The sequence below is a fragment of the Sparus aurata genome, chromosome 8 (genome assembly GCF_900880675.1).
Source record: "Sparus aurata chromosome 8, fSpaAur1.1, whole genome shotgun sequence".
In the NCBI taxonomy this organism is placed as follows: domain Eukaryota; kingdom Metazoa; phylum Chordata; class Actinopteri; order Spariformes; family Sparidae; genus Sparus; species Sparus aurata.
Window position 1 is genome coordinate 1,626,427 of NC_044194.1, and position 24,943 is coordinate 1,651,369.

General features: G+C 42.1%; 2 protein-coding genes and 1 pseudogene across 2 annotated transcripts; 1 reads left to right on the forward strand and 2 right to left on the reverse strand.

Moving 5' to 3' along the window:
• The first annotated feature begins 245 nt into the window (after positions 1 to 245).
• Positions 246 to 24,943, forward strand: LOC115587142 (kinesin-like protein klp-3). The gene is made up of 15 exons (XM_030426798.1): positions 246 to 367; positions 16,413 to 16,533; positions 17,104 to 17,304; positions 17,849 to 17,968; positions 19,193 to 19,255; positions 19,357 to 19,470; positions 19,548 to 19,661; positions 20,005 to 20,171; positions 20,298 to 20,958; positions 21,068 to 21,210; positions 22,373 to 22,433; positions 23,509 to 23,717; positions 23,802 to 23,988; positions 24,160 to 24,255; positions 24,571 to 24,943. Exons 2-15 carry the CDS (start codon positions 16,414 to 16,416, stop codon positions 24,718 to 24,720), a joined length of 2,406 nt encoding a protein of 801 aa, XP_030282658.1. The 5' UTR covers positions 246 to 367; position 16,413; the 3' UTR covers positions 24,721 to 24,943.
• On the reverse strand, positions 5,581 to 7,596 carry LOC115587147 (nuclear factor 7, brain-like). Its single transcript, XM_030426802.1, has one exon. The coding sequence runs from the start codon at positions 7,588 to 7,590 to the stop codon at positions 6,202 to 6,204; it is 1,389 nt and encodes a 462-aa protein (XP_030282662.1). The 5' UTR covers positions 7,591 to 7,596; the 3' UTR covers positions 5,581 to 6,201.
• On the reverse strand, positions 11,257 to 13,484 carry LOC115587146 (nuclear factor 7, brain-like; annotated as a pseudogene).

Consider the following 24,943-nt stretch of genomic DNA (forward strand, 5'->3'; position numbering starts at 1 on the left):
GTTCACATGTGACTCAGAGGAGTGCTTCACATTTAAGTCCGAACACGAGGAAGTAAATCAGGTTTTAATCTTCAACATTAATTTTTACTTTTTCTTTTAATTATTAGTAACTTTGTTTTCATTTTCATTTCATCGACTGTCTTTATTCATTGTTTGGCTATTTTTTGAAGAGAGAAACAGCAGAGAGAGATTCAGTTCTTCAGTTAACAACATCACATGAACACAAACTGAGACGTCCACCTTAAATATAGAACGACTCGTCCTCTCACTGAACAGACGACTGACAGCAGAGTTCAACTGATGGAGACTGAAAACACACAGAACCAGAATCATCGTGAGTTCTTTACATCAAAAGGAGAAAATAAAGGTACATTTACAGTATTTTGGATCATTTCATGTATTTATTGAATTTCATATATTAACATAACTTGGATTTTATTGTTTGGAAACTTTAAAATCTGGACTAGAATTTGAAATAATGTTTTTGGATCTGAACAATGAAACATGCAGTTAGTAGTTGAATTGTTGTTTTGTACCCATCTTTTATGTGGTTCTTCAAAAACACACAGACACACACATACACATCATTATGCCATCACGGCACTGCATCTCTCCACTATCTAAGAAGGGACTTCTGTTTCTGGTCATTTTGAAAAAACAAAAATAGAATGCAAGAGCTTCTTTTAAGGTCTTTTACTATAATATTACTTCATATGTGATCTTTACATTTGTGTTCTTTAAGCAGACAGACAGAAAAGCAGTGGAAGCAGCAGATTTTCTGTTACTGCTCTGATAAAAAGCAACAAAAAGCTGACTGGCTGCGAGTGTGTGTGACTCTGTAAATATTCTCCCTTTCTGTGTGAATAGAGAGTCATTTCACAGATTGTTCTGCGGGGAAACTTGTTTCCTCTCCTCTTTTATTGCGTGTCGTTTCTAATTTGGCCGTCCGTGGAGGCCGAGCCGAGGCAGAACGAGTCCCTGCTGTTATCCACCAAACACTCGACCGCCGCCCGGCTGCCAGCACAGCCAGCAGCTCCTCCAGGACAGAGAAGAGGAGGATACGTCCACTCTAAACGAGGCAATCAGTGAGGATTTCACTGCTCGGTGGCACAGACAGACCAGGATGCAGATATCTGCCGGGGTTCACCAGCTGCTCCAGACATTCAGATAACAAAAGGGTGAAAGTGTCTCATCCTGCAGCAGGAACCAGCTGCTGGACAGAAACAAAAAGCCTTTAAGATCTTCAGCCTTTAACAAGTCTGAAGCTTGAAGCGTCCCTGCAGACTCCAGTAGCCTTTTCATTCCACCCAGAACATCAGAGAGGCTGAATATCAGTTCTGATAACAGGCTGACCCAAAGTAAACAGCACATTTATATCAGTTTACTTTGACCCAAGATGACTTCTTCGCTTCACTTAACGTTCTGAATCACATGATAAAATATATTTTTCTGGAGAAATGAAGGTTGAAATAGAAGCCAGAGGAAGCACATCATCCTCTGCTCAACCTAAACAGGAAGAGGAAGTCTCTGACTGTTTGAAAAAATTCAGTGATATTCAGCAACGCTGCCTTCATGCTCTGCTCTAAACCCTGTTTATAGACTGATGCTGCCCTCTAGTGAGGAGGTGAGGCAGTGCAGACAAATTAAACATGATATTTTCACTGATTGTAACTTTTATTAAAAAGCCAAACTGTGTTAATAAGTCAGGATAAATAAAAATTATAAATTAACACACCTGACCTGAGATGTGTTCAGATGATCAGTCTGAGAAATTGTTGCTTCTAAAACAGTTTTTTAAAAATCATGTTCTGTGTAAATCAGCAGAAAACAAACTACCATTATTTTCCATTTTAACAGCCTGATTTCAGTCAACAGCTGCAACAATTTATCAGCACACATGACTTTTCAGTCTTTTTATTTACAGATAATATTATTTCAAATCAAAGCCTAAAAGTCTGATAACAAAACATGACGTAACATTTATTTTAACAACTTACAACGAACACCTGATTTGAATTTTTCAGACGTATGCAGAAATTGTAAATCATATTCAACCTGATATTGATTTTGTTTGATGTTCTCACTACTGATGAAGTCATATTGGTTGATAATGCAAACAAAAATGATATGATGAAGTTTAGTAGCTTCATCATTTGTGCTAAACAAAAAAGATTTGCATATATGTGTGATCAAATATTAGATCTAATTCAATAGTTTTTCTTATGATTGTGATCATTCTGAAATAATAATAAACGTTTTAACTTTTTTCAACTTTCGAAACATTAATTTAAGTCAGATCTTAATGATAAGAAGTAGAAAACATCAGACAGATGAGCTGAAAATCAGTTTTACTTTTTGTAAAATCAAAATCACCATTTTTCTGTATAAAATCTAAAACTTTATTTTCCCAGATTTCAGCAAACACAACTTCTGGAGCTGTGATGTAACAGATCTCTGTGTCACATGGCCAGGTGTGTCAGATTGCACCTGTTGTCACCTGTTGTCACTGACGTCACCACCTGGCCTGTCCGTCTCTCTCCTTCTCTCTCTCTGTCTGTCTGTCTGTCTGTCGGGTGTCAGGATGGGCAGCAGGGCATCGGTCGGTGAAGGATCCTGGCCGGAGAGGCTGGAAGCGGGTCAGGCTGAGCCCGAGCCCGGCCGGTCCTCCACACCTGTGAGGCAGAGCGACGCCACCCTGCAGGTAAACCTTTATATGTTTAGGTTAATTAGAGTGACTTGTCGATTGAAACTAAGTACTTTTACTCAGAACAACTAAGAGGTACTTTAAATGCTTCAAATGTGCTCCTTCATTTACTCAGTTTTAGATGATTAACACAAAATATAAACCAACTAATATATAATGAATAATAGCTACTAACACTTTTCTACTTTTACTTACTTGTATATTATGCAGGTCTTTTACTTGTCACAGAGCATTTACACACTACAGTACTGCTACTTTTATAAACACTATATTTTTTATGAAGGGATTTGTATACAGACTCATAAATAACTTGTAATAGAATGTGATACATCATTATATAAAGATGAATGTGTAGAGTATGACTACACAGTATTAATATGTAATGTGTATAATAAGTTACAGGTGCTGTACAAAGCAAACACTGAGGATAAACAAGAAGTGACTTTAAAACAACAAAAACTGCAGCACAGAATTCAAACACAAACAATTTGACAACATATGTATGTAATGTAATATGTTTATGATGTAATAAATGTGTAAAATCAGCGACCTTCTTCTCTGTTTGTGTTTCCAGGCAGACAAAGATGAAGCGAGGCCGCAGAGTCACACTGTGGATATTCAGTCGTTAAAGAGTGAAGTAAGAAATGTGCAAACAGTTGAGAGAGGAGAAGAAGAAGAAAAAGAAGATGAAGAAGAAAACAAAGAAGAAGAAGAAGAAGAAGAAGAAGAGGAGAAGAGTCCACATTGACTCCACATTTGTGAGTACAGGTTTTCATTACGCGCTCTGCAGCGATCGTCTAACAGTGGTTTGCAGTGGTCAGGCATCTCCGTGTGGAATAGTGTTCAAGCCACGTCAAAATGAATATACATATACATGGATCGATGAGCAGGGCGATCGGAATGTTTTCCTGGTTAGCGGATATGGCCGATGATCCCTCTCGAGACGGGATTCTCAACCACACCTCCAGCACATCTGGGACCCTTGCCAGTTAAAATGAACACCAGAGTTAAACTGTCACACCGGAAATATGTCTTTCTCCGTTTAAATATTTAAGGAAGCCGCAGTGTTCCCACGCTGGAGACTTTAGCGACAAGGGAGGGTCTTCAAGCTCTGGTTTCTCGCTAGCATTAGCTCTGATGTAAACGGGCTGCACGTGTAGCTGCCGGCGGAAAATAAACACTCTCAACTTCAGTTTGGGGAACTCACCCGTGCACAGCCCTGTACCTAACCGAACGTCCCATACCGAAACGGTTCAATACAAATACATGTATTGTTACACCCCTACTGTTCACACGTCTCTGCCGTCATTAGTTTTTTCTGAATGAGGGAAGTTTTGAGTTTTCTGCAGCCGAGTTGAGTGAATATTAAAAGCAGAATCACAACAGGCTTAAAATAAAACAACCTTTTGTTTTGTCCTCAACCATCTGCAGAAACTTAGTCCAGTTTCCTTTGGCGGGACAGCACCACCTCCGCCTGAGTCCAACGTCTGAAGATGCTCTATGTGGATCTTGTAGCCAAAGACCAGATTTAGTCTGGATTTCTCAAACTATGCCGGCTGTGTGAGGATAATGTAAAGACACATTTCTGAGACAGGTGCAGCGTAAACTTGACTCACGACTGTTAAGTATAAAATAATTGATCTGACACACCACAGATCTGTGCAGCTCCAGATTTACATCAGAGGCTCTCCAGTTACACAAATATGAGATTAAAACTGATTAGTTCAAATGTCATTTTAAATTCATCATAAAATTCTCTGTTACTAAAGAACACTTCTGTATTAATTGTTGGATGTGTGTTGTGAGTTCAGGGATGAAAACTGTCTGATCAGTTCATGATGTGTGTGTTCAATCTGCTCTTTGTAAATAAATGCATTTTCTTATACATCAGGATGTGATGTGAGTCCTTTTGTGTACAAAAAAATTAACACACAGACGCAGCTCTTCTCCGTCCAGCTGACTGTTGAGTCTGACACGCTGCTCTGTTTGAGCTGGCGGGCTTCAGGTGTCCTACTACAGGATTTAGAAGTGACAACAGTTTCCCAGATCTAATTATGACAGCTTGACTACAATGCATTGAATACAGGATATTGAAATGCTGAACTGAAATTCTTACAATTTCTACTGAGCACTTTCAACTTGAATCGATAGTGGCAAATGGCTCAAAGTGGCAGTTGATAACTTAAAAGATTGTAGTTAAATAAATGGCTTATAAATTTGATTGATAAATCAATTCTCATCACACTGCAATTGTTTGTAGGTACAAATCAATGTCTACTCCTGTAATAGACTAGTAGGGTTAAATATAAAAACTTTTGGCTAGAGGGTTCAACATGGGAATCTGAAATTTTGACACTGTCCAAATTATGCTGAAAATAATATTGCACATATATGAAATCAACAGTACGCTGCCTCACATGGGGCACCATTGTGTTCGGCCTTGCATCACACGGGGCATAATTAAGTGGTGTTTATGCAACATTAAAAGGGAGTTAAATTTGGCTATCAATAATAATGATTTTCAGGGATAATTATTGGCTTAACGTCCCTGATAGTAATTATCAGGGAAAATTATTAATTATGATAAATAATATGATCCAATTTACATTAGATCACCTTGTGGCACCATCCTTGAAGAAAGGAAAAGATAGCCACTTCAATAATTCAGTCTCACAAAAAGGTACTAAACTGTTTAAAACTCTGATTAATAATACTTAATAACTACAACCAATTTTACCATAATAGCTGTGATGGTTGAAGAATTTAGGAGTTTATTAAATAGACAGCAAGAAGGTTCAAAAGTCTTTTATTCAACACAAAAATGATAATACACAATCAAACTAACATACGTACTATATAAAGACACGTTCACGTTCAATATTTGGGCTGTTCAGGTTTATTGGCTGATGTAGAGATAAACACGCTGTGATTTAACATGAAAAGGTCGACAATAGAAACACAAAACTGTCAAACTGAAAACTACAAGAACAGAAACATGAACATCTGTGTTTGTGAATAATGAGACAGCAGGAGGAGCAGGTGAAGATTAACAGGTTGAATTCTGTGATTTTTAATTCAAACATGCTGACGACATTTTTATGTTGACAAATCATTTTAAAATAAAACATCTACAGAGCTCGTAGAACGCTGCAGGACAGAAGTCTCTCTTTTCCTTCAAAACTTTTGTATTTTTGTGAATAAATTATTTTGAAATGTTTGTCAGGTCCAAATTAATTGTTCTGTTTATCACTGTGTCAGAATTTCAGAACTTTTTTCAGAACTTTCTCTGAGCCAAAACCGAGCCCCGTCCAATCTGGTGCAGCACTGTGCACTCTGGGTGTTGTAGTCTTTCTACCTTTTGAGTAGAAGTGAACGCCACAGTCCTTTTACTCTGTTTTCTCTGCTCATGTAGCATCCAGTTAAAGAATATTTGTCTTTCTACTGCAGAGAGAGAAAGTTTTATTTAAGGGCCGTCTTTGCAGAGATGAAATACTTCTTTACCTGCTCTGTTCCACTGTCACACACACCTTCAGGGGTGATATCTTCAGTTTATCCAGAGTGGCAATATATGGAAACATCCTCTCAGTGAAAGTGTGTGTGAAGGTGTGTAGGTGTGTGTTAGTATCAGGATCAGAGAACGACAGCTTTCCTCTGTTCCAGTCCAGATTCACTCTGATCCTCTGGAGCTTCTTCTGCACTACGAGATCAGTGGATGGAGCTGATGCTGATCGCACTGAGTATTTACCATCGTATAACATTACTCTCCATAATCCAGACTGTATGAAGCATTTCCTCTTGACAGACTCTGCACACACACCCAGTGACCAGTATGTACTGTCTCCAACCTCGACGTCCCAGCTGTGAGTCCCTGAGTTAAAGCCCTCAGAGCCCAGGACAGACCAGTTATGATCAAACCTCTCTGGATTATCAGGAAGCTTCTGTCTCTCTCCTCCTCTCACACTGCTCAGATCTTCAGACAGGATGAGTAGTGGATGAGCAGTGTTTGGGTCCAGAACCACAGGAGTGTAGGAGACCATGTCCTTCATCTTGTTCCAGATGTTGAAGCTCAGGTTGCCCAGGTGTTTGGCCTGGTCTATCAGAGCTCCTGAGGGCAGCTGTGGATCCTCCAGCAGGGGGCGCTGCTGGACTCTTTCCACTGCAGCCTTGTAGTTGTGCAGGAATGAGACGTCTTCAGCTCTCAGCTCCTCCTCTGTGGCTCTGACTGTGTGTGAAAGAGCTGCTATCTCTCTGCTCAGAGCCTCCATCTTCTCCTTCATCATCTGACTCTTCTGCTCCTCTTCCTCCCTCAGTGCAGCCATCCTGGCCTCCTCTTCCTCTTCTAGAAACTGGTGCAGCTTCTTAAACTGATCCTTAATCTGCCTCTCTGTGTGTCGGGCCTGGACCTTCATGTGTTCTGCTGTCTGATCAAACTTCACTTTAACTTCTTCAAAAACCTTTAACTTCTTCTTTAAAGGCTCCAGAGTTTCCTGAAGTTTCTTCTTGTGTTGTCGTGCAGCTTCATCGATGGGTCTGAATCTGTGGTTGGTGTGTTGTTCTGAGTCTCTGCAGACGACACACACCGGCTGCTGATGGTCCAGACAGAAGAGTTTGAGTTTCTCAGAGTGCCGACTGCAGAGATCCTCTGAAGCTCTCTGATCTCTCTCCTGTAAGAAGGTCTCACACAGGTTCTTTAACACCAGGTTTAAAGGTGGATGTTGCTTTGAAGATCTTCTCTTACAAACTGGACACTCCCGTGTTTGTCTCTCTGTCCACCAGCTCTGCAGACAGTCTTTACAGAAGCTGTGGCTACATGACAGAACGACAGGCTCTCTGAAGACATCATGACACACCGGACAGCAGAGATCCTCCTCTAACCTGGAAGCCATTTTGTCTCTGAGTGACGCTGTGAACACAGCAGACAGTACAGTCAGTCACAGCTCCACTTCCTCCTTCACTTCACTGAAGTTTACTTTCAGTTCTGGTTCTGGTGGGACTCACCTTCAGTGTGTGGAGCGTCTGCAGTGTTGTAGTTTCCTCCTCCTCTCCCCTGTAGATGAACTCACTCAGAGGACGCTGTTAGTTCAGTCTGAAGGTGGATCTGATCGTCTGTCTGTGGTTCTGTAGTAAAGAGACACACACACACACACACACACACTGTTTCCTGGTTTGTATCAGGTGAGTCAGATGTGGGCGGAGCTTTGTCAGACCTGCTGAATGCTGTTGGTTCACATGTGACTCAGAGGAGTGTTTCATATTTCAGTCTGAACACGAGGAAGTAAATCAGGTTTTAATCTTCAACATTAATTTTTACTTTTTCTTTTAATTATTAGTAACTTTGTTTTCATTTTCATTTCATCGACTGTCTTTATTCATTGTTTGGCTATTTTTTGAAGAGAGAAACAGCAGAGAGAGATTCAGTTCTTCAGTTAACAACATCACATGAACCCAAACTGAGACGTCCACCTTAAATATAGAACGACTCGTCCTCTCACTGAACAGACGACTGACAGCAGAGTTCAACTGATGGAGAATCAAAAGTCAACGGAGTGATTAAATCAAAAGGAGAAAAAAACAGTACATTTACAGTATTTTAGATCATTTAATATATTTATTGAATTACAAACACATCATATTATAACAAAACTTGGATTTTATTGTTTGGAAACTAAAAATTCTGGACTAGAATTTAAAACAATGTTTTTGGATCTGAACAATGAAACATGTAGTTATTAATTGATTTGTTTATTTGTGCCCATCTTTCATTTGGTTCTTTAAAACACACACACACACACACACACACACACACACACACACACACACACACACACATCTACACTGCCAACAGGGCACCATATCTCTCCACTATCTAAGAGGGGACCTCTTTTTCTGGTCATTTTGAAAAACGAAAATTACAGACATTACAAAGAAAGGTACAGTGAACTACCCTAATGACTATCGGCCTGGTGCTCTCACCCCCATGACCAAATTAGAGACTCATCCTTTCTCACATTAAATCTGCCATCCCTGCTGACTTGGGACCACCACCAGCTTGCCTATTGAGCGAAGAGGTCGACAGAGGATGCTGTCAACACAACACTCCACACAGCCCTTACAGACCTGGATCAGCCCAACACGTATGTAAGAGTGCTGTGTGTGGACTTCAGCTCAGCATTCAACACAGCCATCCCCCATAAACTAATCCATAAACTGAGCAACCTGGGCTTAGGCAGTTCACTGTGCACCTGGATACTGGACTTTCTTCGCAGCAGATCACAAAACGTCGGGAGGCCGCACATCATCCACTCTCATCCTGAACACTGGCACACCACAGGGGTGTGTCCTCAGTCCCCTCCTCTATTCCACCTTCACCCATGACTGCTCCCCCATCCACCCCACCAACACCATCATCAATCTTGCTGATGACACGAACATAGAAGGTCTGATAACAAATAACAACAAGTCAGCCTACAGGGAGGAGATACAGCATCTGACAGAATGGTGTTCGGACAATAACCTGGACATAAACACCTGTAAAACCAAGGAACTGATTGTTGATGTCTGGAAATCCAAACACACAGAGCTCTCTGCCCTCTACATGCACAGAGAGGAGGTAGAGAGGGTAGAGGGGCTATAGACACCTCTAGGACCAGTCCAGTTTGTCGTCAGCTTGGAGCAGTTTTTTACAACGAAAACACGCTGGATCTGTGTCTGGGAATCTCTCTGATAACTTCTCTTTAGTTCAGTGAGCCAGATGCAATATTTTACACTGTAGTAGTCCGTGCCTTGCACAGATAGAGGAGGTGTGGACTCTTTTTAAGATTGAATCCCAAGTTACATATCCAGCTCCCATCTATGTCTTATAGTGGCAAGGGAAAGGGTTTTTTAGGATGAAAGTGCGCTATATAGGTTAGATATCATACCTTTAAACAACTGGACAATAGAGAGTTAATATCAGAACTTTGGGGAATTTCTGGAAAGTGAGGCAGCTGTTTACGCATAAAATCACGCAGCTGTAAGTAATAAAAAATGAGTGTATGTGGGATAAGAAATTTTGTGCGCAACTGCTGAAAGAGGCAAAGAAACCATCTATAAAAAGGTCATGCTGAACTAAAGTGGTTTTAATTATCTGACAACAGGGAACTAAATCTCTACACACACACACACACACACACACACACATACACACACACATTCTTGTTGTCTGTCATTGTTTAATTAAAAATACTTTCTTTGAAAACCTTCATTTGTATCAGCCATCCTTACACTGATGTCTCAGTAACTGTAACAGGAGTTACAAGTGTTTTGTTATGATAGTTAATTGCTTGAGTTACTTAAGTTACAGCTAACGTTACTGTTACTCTGTGCACTAACCCAGAGCCACAGAGAAACATCTTAACAGCTCTGCACTTACATATAGACCAAAACATACAAGCATAAATTAGTTTTTATTCTGTAATAGTTTTGAAAATATGTGTATGGCTTAATCTTAAAATTATAATCTTAGCCTGAACATGATCATGTTTCACGTTTTGGCCACTTTCATCAGAAGAAGTGAGCTAGCTGCTAGTGACCACGGCAGACCTCTTAGTGCTACCTGAGGGTAAGCTCATGGCTGAATATGAATTTATAAGTCAAATCACGGGAATCAACAATACGGCCCAGTTACTCTGAAATGAAAATCATGAAACGTCTATCATCAGATGAATGATATGGAAAAGTTAAACATGAACACTAAGCTTTTCCCTGCAGAAATGTAAAACTTATCTAAGTAATACAGCTTGTCGTTGTCATGCTGCCTCTCAAAATGCAAAACTGACTTTAACAAAAATGCAATAATGCAACAACAGCTGAAAAAGTACTTGGGTGTGTGTTTATTTAATATTTGCCGTTCAATAACACAATCGCTGCTGTCTGTCCCATAGAAGACCATGACAGCCAGCGTATGTTTTGGAACTATTGGGGCTTACATGAACCACATGACTGCCACGACGGTGACATCACAGAGTGTCACAACTCTTTCTCTCTATGGCACAATCTAGTGGCTCTGGGCTACAGACTGGGGCCAATAAAGATGAACACAGTTTACAAGCGTAACTTAACTTAACCTTAAACATGCACTAAGTGGAATGCAGGTTAGTAACAATCAGAGGATTGTCTCTTAAAGTTGACTCGGGCTGAAACACGTAGTATCAAAATCTAAAGTCCAAAACACTTAAATTGTCATCAAATTATGACAGCTTGACTACAATGCATTGAATACAGGATATGAAAATGCTGAACTGAAATTCTCACACTTTCTACAGAGCACTTACTTCATCTGTGGGTCCCAACATGGCCGTGTCCTCCACATGATCAGAGTTTGACTGAGTATTGTTTCCCCTGCTGAAGCCCAGCAGCCGTCAGGAGTGAGTTACTAATCTGTGCACTTAAATCACTGAGAAGTCACTTTCAACAGGGAAGAAAGCCGCTGTAAGTTTTGGAGGAGCGTTACGTCAGACTGTGTTTTAGTTTGTGGTGCCAACAAATACTGAATTTAATCCTTATCGTTAATATAGTTTATTTATATTGTTTATTAAGTATCAAGTCAGCTATTCAGGATTCATCAGTTGTTGTTTCTAATGTTATTCAAAGCTCAACAGATGAGACATAGAGAGGAAGAGAGCAGCAGTGGACAAGCAAGCTAGAAGGCAAATGAAGCAGTGAGTCTGAGAAATAAAAACTTATTTTAGGATTGTTTCACAGCGGTTTCATTTTAAAGCACAAATAAACACGTTCACGTTCAATATTTGGGCTGTTCAGGTTGATTGGCTGATGTAGAGATAAACACGCTGAGATTTAACATGAAAAGGTCGACAATAGAAACACAAAGCAAACTGTCAAACTGAAAACTACAAGAACAGAAAAATCAACATCTGTGTTTGTGAATAATGAGACAGCAGGAGGAGAAGGTGAAGATTAACAGGTTGAATTCTGTGATTTTTAATTTAAACATGTTGACGACATTTTTATGTTGACAAATCATTTTTCAAATAAAACATCTACAGAGCTCGTAGAACGCTGCAGAGTGAAAGTCTCTCTTTTCCTTAAAAACATTATTATGATTGTGAATAAATGATTTTAAAATGTTTGTCAGGTCCTAATAAATTGTTCTGTTTATCTCTGTGTCAGAATTTCAGAACTTTTTTCAGAACTTCCTCTGAGTCAAAACTGAGCCCCGTCCAATCCGGTGCAGCGCTGTGCACTCTGGGAGTTGTAGTCTTTCTACCTTTTGAGTAGAAGTGAACACCACAGTCCTTTTACTCTGTTTTCTCTGCTCATGTAGCATCAAGTTAAAAAATATTTGTCTTTCTACTGCAGAGAGAGAAAGTTTTATTTAAGGGCCGTCTTTCCAGAGATGAAATACTTCTTTACCTGCTCTGTTCCACTGTCACACACACCTTCAGAGGTGATATCTTCAGTGGGAAGTTCATCCACAGTGTCAATGAGTGGAAACATCCTCTCAGTGAAAGTGTGTGTGAAGGTGTGTAGGTGTGTGTTAGTATCAGGATCAGAGAACGACAGCTTTCCTCTGTTCCAGTCCAGATTCACTCTGATCCTCTGGAGCTTCTTCTGCACTACGAGATCAGTGGGTGGAGCTGATGGTGACTCCACTAAGTATTTACCTTCGTCTAACATTATTCTCCATAATCCAAACAGTTCGTCTCCCTTCCTCTGGACAGACTCTGCTAACACACCCAGTAACCAGTTTGTACTGTCTCCAACTTCGACGTCCCAGCTGTGAGTCCCTGAGTTAAAGCCCTCAGAGCCCAGGACAGAGAAGAAATAATCAAACCTCTCTGGATTATCAGGAAGCTTCTGTCTCTTTCCTCGTCTCACACTGCTCAGATCTTCAGACGGGATGAGTAGTGGACCAGCAGTGTTTGGGTCCAGAACCACAGGAGTGTAGGAGACCATGTCCTTCATCTGGTTCCAGATGTTGAAGCTCAGGTTGCCCAGGTGTTTGGCCTGGTCTATCAGAGCTCCTGAGGGCAGCTGTGGATCCTCCAGCAGGGGGCGCTGCTGGACTCTTTCCACTGCAGCCTTGTAGTTGTGCAGGAATGAGACGTCTTCAGCTCTCAGCTCCTCCTCTGTGGCTCTGACTGTGTGTGAAAGAGCTGCTATCTCTCTGCTCAGAGCCTCCATCTTCTCCTTCATCATCTGACTCTTCTGCTCCTCTTCCTCCCTCAGTGCAGCCATCCTGGCCTCCTCTTCCTCTTCTAGAAACTGGTGCAGCTTCTTAAACTGATCCTTAATCTGCCTCTCTGTGTGTCGGGTCTGGACCTTCATGTGTTCTGCTGTCTGATCAAACTTCACTTTAACTTCTTCAAAAACCTTTAGCTTCTTCTTTAAAGGCTCCAGAGTTTCCTGAAGTTCCTTCTTGTGTTGTCGTGCAGCTTCATCGATGGGTCTGAATCTGTGGTTGGTGTGTTGTTCTGAGTCTCTGCAGACGAGACACACCGGCTGCTGATGGTCCAGACAGAAGAGTTTGAGTTTCTCAGAGTGCCGACTGCAGAGATCCTCTGAAGCTCTCTGATCTCTCTCCTGTAAGAAGGTCTCACACAGGTTCTTTAACACCAGACTTAACAGGTGGATGTTCCTTTGAAGATCTTCTCTTACAAACTGGACACTCCCGTGTTTGTCTCTCTGTCCACCAGCTCTGCAGACAGTCTTTACAGAAGCTGTGGCTACATGACAGAACGACAGGCTCTCTGAAGACATCATGACACACCGGACAGCAGAGATCCTCCTCTAACCTGGAAGCCATTTTGTCTCTGAGTGACGCTGTGAACACAGCAGACAGTACAGTCAGTCACAGCTCCACTTCCTCCTTCACTTCACTGAAGTTTACTTTCAGTTCTGGTTCTGGTCGGACTCACCTTCAGTGTGTGGAGCGTCTGCAGTGTTGTAGTTTCCTCCTCCTCTCTCCTGTAGATGAACTCACTCAGAGGACGCTGTTAGTTCAGTCTGAAGGTGGATCTGATCGTCTGTCTGTGGTTCTGTACTAAAGACACACACACACACACACACACACACACCGACAAACTGTTTCCTGGTTTGCCTCGTGTGAGTCGGATGTGGGCGGAGCTTTGTCAGACCTGCTGAATGCTGTTGGTTCACATGTGACTCAGAGGAGTGCTTCACATTTAAGTCTGAACACGAGAAAGTAAATCAGGTTTTAATCTTCAACATTAGTCTTTAGTGTTTGTTGTAATCATCAGTAACTTTGTTTCTGTTTTCATTTCATTTCCTGTCTTTATTCTTTATTTGGTTATTCTATGAAGAGAGAAACAGCAGAGAGAGATTCAGTTCTTCAGTCAACAACATCACATGAACCCAAACTGAGACGTCCACCTTAAATATAGAACGACTCGTCCTCTCACTGAACAGACGACTGACAGCAGAGTTCAACTGATGGAGCCTGAAAACACAGAATCAGAATCATTGTGAGTTCTTTACATCAAAAGGAGAAAATAAAGGTATATTTACAGTATTTTGGATCATTTCATGTATTGGAACTTGGATTTTATTGTTTGGAAACTTTAAAATCTGGACAACAATTTGAAATAATGTTTTTGGATCTGAACAATGAAACATGCAGTTGGTAGTTGAATTGTTGTTTTGTACCCATCTTTTATGTGGTTCTTCAAAAACACACAGACACACACATACACATCTATATGCCAACAGGGCACTGCATCTCTCCACTATCTAAGAGGGGACTTCTGTTTCTGGTCATTTTGAAAAAACAAAAATAGAATGCAAGAGCTTCTTTTAAGGTCTTTTACTAGAATATTACTTCATATGTGATCTTTACATTTGTGTTCTTTAAGCAGACAGACAGACAGAAAAGCAGTGGAAGCAGCAGATTTTCTGTTCCTGCTCTTATAAAAAGCAACAAAAAGCTGATTGGCTGAGAGTGTGTGTGACTCTGTCAATATTCTCGCTGTCTGTGTGAATAGAGAGTCATTTCCCAGATTGTTCTCCGGGGAAACTCGTTTCCTCTCCTCTTTTATAGCTTGTCGTTTCTAATTTGGCCGTCCGTGGAGGCCGAGCCGAGGCAGAACGAGTCCCTGCTGTTATCCACCAAACACTCGACCGCCGCCCGGCTGCCAGCACAGCCAGCAGCTCCTCCAGGACAGAGAAGAGGAGGATACGTCCACTCTAAACGAGGCAATCAGTGAGGATTTCACTGCTCGGTGGCACAGACAGACCAGGATGCAGATATCTGCCGGGGTGCACCAGCTGCTCCAGACATTCAGATAACAAAAGGGTGAAAGTGTCTCATCCTGCAGCAGGAACCAGCTGCTGGGCAGAAACAAAAAGCCTTTAAGATCTTCAGCCTTTAACAAGTCTGAAGCTTGAAGCGTCCCTGCAGACTCCAGTAGCCTTTTCATTCCACCCAGAACATCAGAGAGGCTGAATATCAGTTCTGATAACAGGCTGACTCAAAGTAAACAGCACATTTATATCAGTTTACTTTGACCCAAGACGACTTCTTTGCTTCACTTAATGTTCTGAATCACATAACAAAATATATTTTTCTGGAGAAATGAAGGTTGAAATGGAAGACAGAGGAAGCACATCATCCTCTGCTCAACCTAAACAGGAAGAGGAAGTCTCTGACTGTTTGAATAAATTCAGTGATATTCAGGAACGCTGCCTTCATGCTCTGCTCTAAACCCTGTTTATAGACTGATGCTGCCCTCTAGTGAGGAGCTGAGGCAGTGCAGACAAATTAAACATGATATTTTCACTGATTGTAACTTTTATTAAAAAGCCAAAATGTGGAGAGGTACAAATTCTGCAGGAGCTGCCTTCAGGTGCAGTGGGGAAAATGACAATTGTGACCATTACTGTGTTAATAAGTCAGGAAAAATAAAAATTATAAGTTAACACACCTGACCTGAGACGTGTTCAGATGATCAGTCTGAGAAATTGTTGCTTCTTAAAACAGTTTTTTATCAGTTCTGTGTAAATCAGCAGAAAACAAACTACAATTATTTTACATTTTAACAACAGCTGCAACAATTTATCAGCACACATGACTTTGTTAATGGTCTTTTTATTTACAGAGAATATTTGAAATTATTTCAAATCAAAGCCTAAAAGTCTGATAAAAAAAACATGTTTAACATTTATTTTAACAACTTTTAACGAACACCTGATTTGAATTTTTAAGACATGCAGAAATGTAAATTATATACAACCTGATATTGATTTTGTTTGACGTTCTCACTGCTGATAAAAGTTTGCATATATGTGTGATTAAATATCAGATCTCCTCCAGTAGTTTTTCTCATTATTGTTATGTTCCTAAAATAATTATAACGTTTAAACTCGACTTTTAAAACATTAATTTAAGTCAGATCTTAATGATTATAAGTAGAAAACATCAGACAGACGAGCTGAAAATCAGTTTCACTTTTTGTAAAAATCAAAATCAACTTTACATTTATTTTTCTGTATAAAATCTAAAACTTTATTTTCCCAGATTTCAGCAAACACAACTTCTGGAGCTGTGATGTAACAGATCTCTGTGTCACATGGCCAGGTGTGTCAGATTGCACCTGTTGTCACCTGTTGTCACTGATGCCACCACCTGGCCTGTCCGTCTCTCTCCTTCTCTCTCTCTCTCTTTCTGTCTGTCTGTCTGTCTGTCGGGTGTCAGGATGGGCAGCGGGGCGTCGGTCGGTGAAGGATCCCGGCTGGAGAGGCTGGAAGCGGGTCAGGCTGAGCCCGAGCCCGGCCGGTCCTCCACACCTGTGAGGCAGAGCGACGCCACCCTGCAGGTAAACCTGTATATGTTTAGGTTTATTAGAGTGACTCGTCGATCGTAACTAAGTACTTTTACTCAGAGCAATGAAGAGGCTCTTTAAATACTTGAAACTCCTTCATTTACTCACAGTTTTAGATGATTAACACAAAATACAAACCAACTAATAGATAATAAATCATCTGCTAACACTTTTCTACTTTTACTTGAATAAAAGTAAAATGTTTATTATGCAGGTCTTGTACTTGTCACAGTAAATATTTGAACACTGCAGTACTGCAACTTTTACTAAAGTAAAGATGGGTTGAGACTTTATTGATCACTCAGTGGATACATTGTCCTGTTACAGCTGCAAGAAATAATAAATATAAAGATTATAAACACTCTGTAACACTGTGTAATGTGTTTAAAATGTGATAATAATAATTATACAATTATAAAAGCAGAGTTACCGGTGCTGAGGATAAACAGGAAGTGACTGTAAAACAACAAAAACTGCAGCACAGAATTCAAACACAAACAATTTGACAACTTGATGTAATAAAGGTGTAAAATCAGCGACCTGCTTCTGTGTTTGTGTTTCCAGGCAGATGAAGATGAAGCGACGCCGCAGAGTCACACTGTGGATATTCAGTCGTTAACGAGTGAAGAGAGAAACGTGCAGACAGTGGAGAGAGGAGAAGAAGAAGAGCAACAAGAAGAAGAGGAAGAAAAAGAAGAGGAAGAAGAAGAAGAAGACAAAGAAGAAGTAGAAGAAGAAGAGGAGGAGAGTCCAGCTCCAGTTACTGTGAGCAGCTTTTTAAAATATTCACTGAAACATCAATAATGTATCTGTTATCATTACGTGATCATATTACGACTGTCATGTCATCCAATATTTATATCAGCGTCTCAGCTCTGTTATGAAAATCACAAACTGAAATCAGCGACTAGAACTGAAACACGTAGAAAAGATTCTGTTTGATTTTCTAGATGTTCCATCATGATGTTAAAAACAAATCAACACATGGTTCATTTTAAATCAAACATTTAGACTAAATGTTCAAACAGGAAGTTCAAACTTTGTTAAATTATCTTTGAGAAGCAACAAATCAGCCTCAGTTTGTAGCTCTCTGATCACCAGGTCGACTACAGTGGATAACATCAGAAAAAAGACGAGAATCAAACCATCTTTATATATTTTATATCATGTTTTCACATCAGTGGACTTTAAGGTGAGAATTCTCTGCAGGTTTTCCACACCAGCTGCTCTTTCCCTCCTCTGTTGTTGAACGTTGGTGTTGGTCAGTTAGCATGTTTGAATCAGACCTTGTCACTCTACCTGCTGTCAGGAAACTGCAGCTGAAGGTGAAGAAGTCTCTCTGGACTTTGAGAGTTTCCTCCACAACAACGGGACGCTCTACAGCTGCTTCCACCACCACGGGAACAGAGTCTACGTGGACGAGTCTCAGGTGGGAAGTTCACACTGAGAAGTAAAACTGTGGACGGCAGGTTTAACATCCTGAAAAGTGTTTATGTCATCTTGAGATGGTAACAATACATGAACAACTCATTCTGTCATTTATCCTCTATCAGAAAGTCAACGTGACCTTAAAGAAAATACAATGAGACGCCTTCAGTGACAAAAACCAAGAAAAGTTTGATTTCTGGTCTCGTCTACATCCACACAATATTCTGGTTTTTGCTCTTATTCCAAAAAAGACAATATGAGTGCTGATAAACGTAATTAAAGTGTGGTGAAGGATTTAACTTCCTTCTCACACTGCAGTCACGTCGCTCCCGTCGTCTGTCATAATGTTTAGAAGTTGGTGTGTTCTGCATCCCGACTGTTAACAGGAAGAGGTCATTGTAGACGGGTTCAGTGATTTCTGGGTTTTAGGAATCAGTAATGACCCTTCTGTGCCGACATATCCCCCATTACTTCGTTATAAAATGCTGCATTTAGACTATCCAAACTGTGAACATGACCTGTATCAAACTGTGAACGTTGTCATGCTCAGAATAATGGAGGAAAATAGTGTGATTGTAAACAAAATCATCGGAGCAGCTGAGCATCAGAATCTCTCTGCTCTGATTGGAGGAGATTCAGATCACCTGTTGTTCAGGTGTGCAGAGCGACTCCTAGTTAATGAGTAAGAGCAGCTCACAGCCAATCAGAGTGTTCGGACACCTGTGTTAACTCGCTGCAGAGCAACTCCGCCGATTCAATCAGCCTGAAGTTCTGATCTGTTTGGACCCTGTTCACATTTCTCTGCCGTCTTTAATTTTTCCTGATTGAGGGAAGTTTTGAGTTTTCTGCAGCCGAGTTGAGTGAATATTAACAGCAGCATCACAGCAGGTTTAACATAAAACAACCTTGTTTTGTCTTCAACCATCTGCAGAAACTTTGAAGCTTTAGTCCAGTTTCCTTTGGCGGGACAGCACCAGCTCCACCTCAGTCCAAAGTCTGACAGTTTTATCACTTTGGTCCTGTTGGGAATCTTTAGTAAACCAACAGGAGTGTCAATAAAAAAAACACCTTTAAGTTCAATAAAGGATCTGAAGTCGTGTTCTTGGATATTTGTTTCGCTGTTTAATGTCATCAAACTTCAGTTTTGTCCTCTGTTGACGGTTTCTGCCTGAGTTCTGGTTCTCCTGTCACACCTGACTCCTCATTGTTGCCCTGCCTTTACCAGAACCTGCAGCCATTTCCAAAGGAGTGGTACAGTCAGGGACACTTCATCAGCGCCAACAATGAGGTCCGTCCGTCTGTTAGTTTCACTACAGATGAAATGAATCCTTCATTACAAACCACACATTCAGCTGCAGAGGACCAAACTGAGACATTTTGTCCCCTCAGGGCTCCGGTCTGCTGCAGACTGCAGCCAGCAGCCAGCCGGCCGTCAGGGAGGACGACCGCACCGGCAGCATCTACATCCAAGGAAAAGGAAGCGTCATGACCTACATGTTCGAGGTGCGACGTCCTCTGTTGTGTCCATCCAGTCGTTCTACTTTAAAGTTCTGTTCTCTCACCAGTGCTGATGTTTGTAGGAGCGGGTGAATATCTGCAGGTTCTGGGATCCAGAGTCGGGTGTGTGGCTGCTGCTGCCGCTGCAGTGGGAGGTGAACGTCGAGTTCGTCAAAGCTCGAGTCCAACGAGTCATGGTGAGGAAGACTGCGGTTCTGTTCTGTCTGTACACGGCCTGTTGACGTGGTCAGTGAGTTCTGAAGCTGCAGTGATGAGTCAGGAAATCGAGGAGGTTAATCACAATCGATTAATCGTTTCAGTCAAACATCGTCTGTTTCCAGCTTCTGAAATGTGACGACTTGCTGCTTTTCTTCATCATTTATGAAAGGAGATGAAGAGTCTCTGGGTTGTGGACTGTTGGTCGGAGAAAAGAGATAAATAAATCAGCAGATTAGTCGATAATGACAAATCATCGTTAGCTGCAGTCCCAGTGTGAGCATACTGCAGGTGATCTGTGTTCTGTGTGGTTCTGTGTTGCAGTCCGTCCTGCCGGGTCTGGTGGACCAGAAGGAGATCACTGCAGCACTCAGACAGTGTAACTACGACCCTGAAGAGGTCATCTCCGTCTACCTCACCATGTTTGGAGAAATCCTCCTGCAGACTTCTCCGAGCGGAGATCACAACTACACCGACCTCAACTCCTTCAGGTCCTCGACAAACTCATTGTTCACACATCAACAACAAGCTGTCTGTCTAAAGCAGAATCTAAAGTTAGAATATACGGACTTAACTTCTCTAAACTCATCACCAGACTTCTTGTTTCGACCCTGCAGAGCCCTCCTGGAGCGGGACCGGGTCATCGAGGACCTGAGGCTGAAGCTCCGGACTAAAGAGAAGGAGGTGGACAGTCTCTTCCAGAGGAACAGCTACCTGGCCAGGGAGGTACGTTACCTGAGCGACGTCATCCAGCACCTGAACCAGAAGTTGGCCGAGCTTGAGGCCGACCAGCAGGAGGCACGAGAGAAGATCCGATCCCTCCTGAACCGCCGGCTTCCCGCCGTCCCGCCTGTCAAAACGATCACAGAACACACAGTGGAACCGGGCCAACTCCGCCAGGTGAGCCGTCTGACCCGAGAGCTGAACGTCTCCAACAAGCAGCTTCGATCCACAGTTCAGCAGGCGCTGACCGACATGAAGAACCAGCTGGAGCAGCTGAAGGGCGCCGCGGGGAAGCTGCCTCTGCTGGAGCAGGAGGCGGCCGGGGAGGTGGAGGAGCTGCGATCCCTGTACAGGAAGGAGGCGGTGGAGCGGAAGAGTCTGTACAACAAGCTGCTGGAGCTGCAGGGAAACATCCGCGTGTTCTGTCGCTGCAGGAGGAGCGACGCCTCCAGCTCCTGCGTGGAGAAAACCGACGACCAGGAGGTGGTGGTCGTCCAGAAGGGAAGCAGGAAGAAGTTCCAGTTTGATAAGGTTTACCCTCAGAGCAGCACACAGGTGAGGACTCACCTACACCTCCACCTCCACCTTCAACCACTCTGAACAGACTCATGGGTAAGATTATAACACCAGGTTTGGCTCCTCCTTCCTTCCTTCCTTCCTGCAGGAGGACGTGTTTGCAGGAACTCTGCCGGTGATAACTTCCTGTGTGGACGGATACAACGTCTGTATTCTGGCCTACGGACAAACTGGCTCAGGAAAGACTTACACCATGATGGGCAGCAAGGAGAACCCCGGAGTCAACATCAGGTGAGAGCTGGCGTCGTTAAAACATGTTTGATAGCGACACCTGGACTCTGATACCGGGTCCTGAATGTCAGAACATTAACACACTCCTGACAGTTGGGTGTATTCAGAGTTTGTGGGTCAATGTGAAAAGTCTGATTCACTGCTGAGGAGCTGAGAACTAAATATCTATTTTCAATGTGCTTGAGATTAATTAAGGTTGTTTTAACGTGTAAAGTTTACTCTTCTTTTTCTTCTCTTCTTAAATGAATATTGTGTAGAGAGAAATACACGTGCTGATTCAGTTTGGACCTGCTGATGAGCGGGTCTGATGTTTTTCTGGCTCTGTGTCGATCTAAAAACTCTGCACGGAGCCAAACGCTGAGCATCAATGTTACGTTTTGGTTTCCCTCAGAATCAAAGATCGTCTTTCTAGAGCCGCCATTTTGCACTTCACAGGAAGCCAGCGGGCAGAAATCCATCAGAGAAGAAGAAGCAGTGACAGTTCGTCAGGGTCCAGATTAAATTCTGTGAAATATGGGAAAGAATTCTCTATGCAGACCTTTTTTCACACATTAAACACGTTGAACTAAAGTCAGTTCTATCAGCTCCAGGACCCTGGTGCTGGTCCAGCTCCGGGACCCTGGTGCGGGTCCAGCTCCGGGACCTTGGTGCTGGTCCAGCTCCGGGACCCTGGTGCTGGTCCAGCTCCGGGACCCTGGTGCTGGTCCTGGTGTTCACAGCTCAATGAAACAGGTGAGATAAATTAGTCGAGTCTGTTTCAACAGAACGTCTGCAGAGGACGAAGCTTTTATCGACCAAACACGTTTAAAATCCGTCTGCAGTGTGTTCGCTCTGCCTGGAACAATGAGAAGCTGTCGGGGCCAAATGAGACTAATTGCTGCTCGTTATGTGACGTGTCACCCGACAACAGTTCATCAATATGTGACGAGGTGAAGCGACAGCTCAGCGCTGACAGAGTCAGTTTACACAGAGAGGTCGAGTTTCACTGTCAGAGACGAACGACAGCAACACAACGTTCTGCTGTCACCTCACACACCTGTGTGTGTGTGTGTGTGTGTGTGTGTGTGTGTGTCTGTGTGTGTGTGTGTGTGTCTGTGTGTGTGTGTGTGTGTGTGTGTGTCTGTGTGTGTGTGTGTGTGTGTGTGTGTGTGTGTGTCGTCAGGTCTATACGGGAGCTTCTACGGATCTGTGCAGAGAAAGAGAAGGTCTCCTACAGTCTGAAGGTAAAACTGCTGTCATACAAAGATCCAACATCAAATGAATCTTTTTGTGATCTAATTTGTTTAAATAAGAACATAAAGTATAAAAAGTATAATTATGTTTCTGGTCTAAAGCAATGATGGAATGTAACTAAGTACATTCACTCAAGAACTGTATTTACAGTAAGAACATTATGTCTTCTTTCTAATATCATACTATTTACTCCACTACACTGATGACTTTAGTTACTAATAACTGTAAAACAGTGCACACAATATTTAAATATATGTAATTAACTTGAACTTGTATTTTTTATTAAGTAAATTTATTATCACATACTGTGTTACTTTTACTCGATTACTATTTGTACAGGTGACTTTCACTGTAACTGAGGTAATAATTTAATATTATATTAAATAATATTATATATCTGCTTTCATTCAGATATAACTTCTGAATACTTTTTATAACCCTGGACATTTTATTTTTTAATGATTAATAAAATGAACTGCAGGTTTATTTTTCACAAATGTTGAATATTCTGTATATTCTTCTAATGTCTGAATTTACTGCTACTTTATACATAACTTTAGTTACTCTGCAGATTACATGCTGCATCAGAGTCTAAGTAGAATATTTATTAATTAATTTATCTGCAATCTGATAAAAGTAAAACACTCGAAACTCCCCAAAATGCTGAAAATTAAATCAAATAACTGGTTTGATATTTGAGTCCAGTTATTATTTAAGACTTTTAATCTCCTGTGTAATTTCTCCTGTGGGTGATTTTCTTTTTACTAATATTTTAACCAGTGTTGCACAAAGTCTTTTTATCTGATGATAATTTAAAAATGCTCTTCTTTGTCTCTGATGCAGCGTAGAATCTGTACAGTGAGATTAAAAGAGTAGAAGTATAATAATTACTAATTACTAGTGTAGAGTGGAAGCAGAAAGTAGAACATGGAAATAAAAAGTACCTGAAACTGCTCTTCAGTACTGGAGTAAATGTATTTTAGCTCAGTATTCTCACTGTTACTCAGGTGTGACTGGTGACGCTGGTCAGCAGCTGAACTTCACCAAACTTCTGCTCATTTTCAGATTTCCATGTTGGATATTTATAACGAGACTTTGAACGACCTTCTGACTAAAAGCTCCGACGCTGCTCTGGACATCAGAGTCCAGGGGAAGTCGGTGTCGGTCCCAGGACTGACCCGGATCCAGGTCCAGACCGAGGCCGACATCCTCGCCGTCATGGAGACGGGTGAAAAGAACCGAAAGATCGCCTCGACCAAGATGAACACGCAGAGGTGCTCTAATGCAGCGCAGGAGGAAGTCTAACTGATGAAACTCAGATTTCACCTCATCATCATCTTCTTCTTCTTCTTCCTCAGTTCTCGGTCTCACCTGGTGGTGGCGCTGGAGGTGGAGGGCTCAGATGAAGTGTCAGGACTGACGTCACGCGGTACGCTGACCCTGTGCGATCTCGCTGGATCTGAACGAATCTCCAAGACGGAGGCCGAGGGTCAGAGGCTGGTGGAGGCGGCCGCCATCAATAAATCTCTGACAGCTCTGGGACAGGTACAGAACCTCCGAGGACTCACCTGGTCCAGTTCTAACACTTTCAGTGAATCAGACTCTCCTGTCAGACTGAATAATGTCGTACAGGAAGTCTGTTAACTGGAGCGCACACACACACCACCTGTATACAGTGTTAACACTCAGCTCAGAGGTGTGTCGTCTCTCCCTCAGGTGTTCAGTGCTCTCAGGTGCAACGCCCTCCACGTCCCCTTCAGGAACTCTAAGCTCACGCTCCTGCTGCAGCCCTGCCTCAGCGGGGACGCAAAGGTACCCGCCATCTTTTTCTAATCACAGGAGAAGTGTCTTTACCACAGAGGAACGATGTGTGAGCTCCTGAACGACTGCAGGAAACATCAGAACAATGTCACGACCACAGAAACACTGCTGCGAGTTAGAGCTTCATATTCCTTGTTAATATTCTACGTTAACTCCTGAACCTGACGGGCTTCATACTGTTGTGTTCCAGGTTGTGTAAACTTGGCAGAACTGACAGATCGTTGTGATTTTACAGCTTCCTGATCGATCAGAAACTGATTGTTCACACAGAGTCCCTCACGCTCGTGTCCTCTGGTTCCTCTGCAGTGCTGCGTGTTCGTCAACGTGAGTCCGGACACGAAGGACGAGGCGGAGACGCTGAGCACGCTGCAGTTCGGCTCCACCATACGGCAGGTTTCACTTGGGAAAGCCACGCAGAACATCGTCCCGGCTAAAAACAACAAGACTGTGAAGTAGAAGAACCGGACACAACTTTTATTTAACAGAAAGAAGATGTTTGTCTCTGAATCCTCCGTGTGTCCCGTGTGAAGCTCAGGGAGTCTTAATATTAACAGACTGAGTGTTTAATCTGTTGTCATGTTTGTACCTTCAGTCATTCAGGACAGTTTGTAGTTTGAGTTTCATTTACAGGACAGAACACAGTTTTTACCTTCAGTAATAAATGTAATATTCAAGGAAA

Bases quoted from the DNA above. Each gene is read 5' to 3' on its own strand.
- LOC115587147 (XM_030426802.1), bottom strand. From the start codon at position 7,590: ATGGCTTCCAGGTTAGAGGAGGATCTCTGCTGTCCGGTGTGTCATGAT.
- LOC115587142 (XM_030426798.1), top strand. From the start codon at position 16,414: ATGGGCAGCGGGGCGTCGGTCGGTGAAGGATCCCGGCTGGAGAGGCTG. The intron at 17,305-17,848 runs GTGAGCAGCTTT...ACCTGCTGTCAG, and splicing joins AGAGTCCAGCTCCAGTTACT to GAAACTGCAGCTGAAGGTGA. The intron at 19,256-19,356 runs GTCCGTCCGTCT...TTGTCCCCTCAG, and splicing joins TCATCAGCGCCAACAATGAG to GGCTCCGGTCTGCTGCAGAC.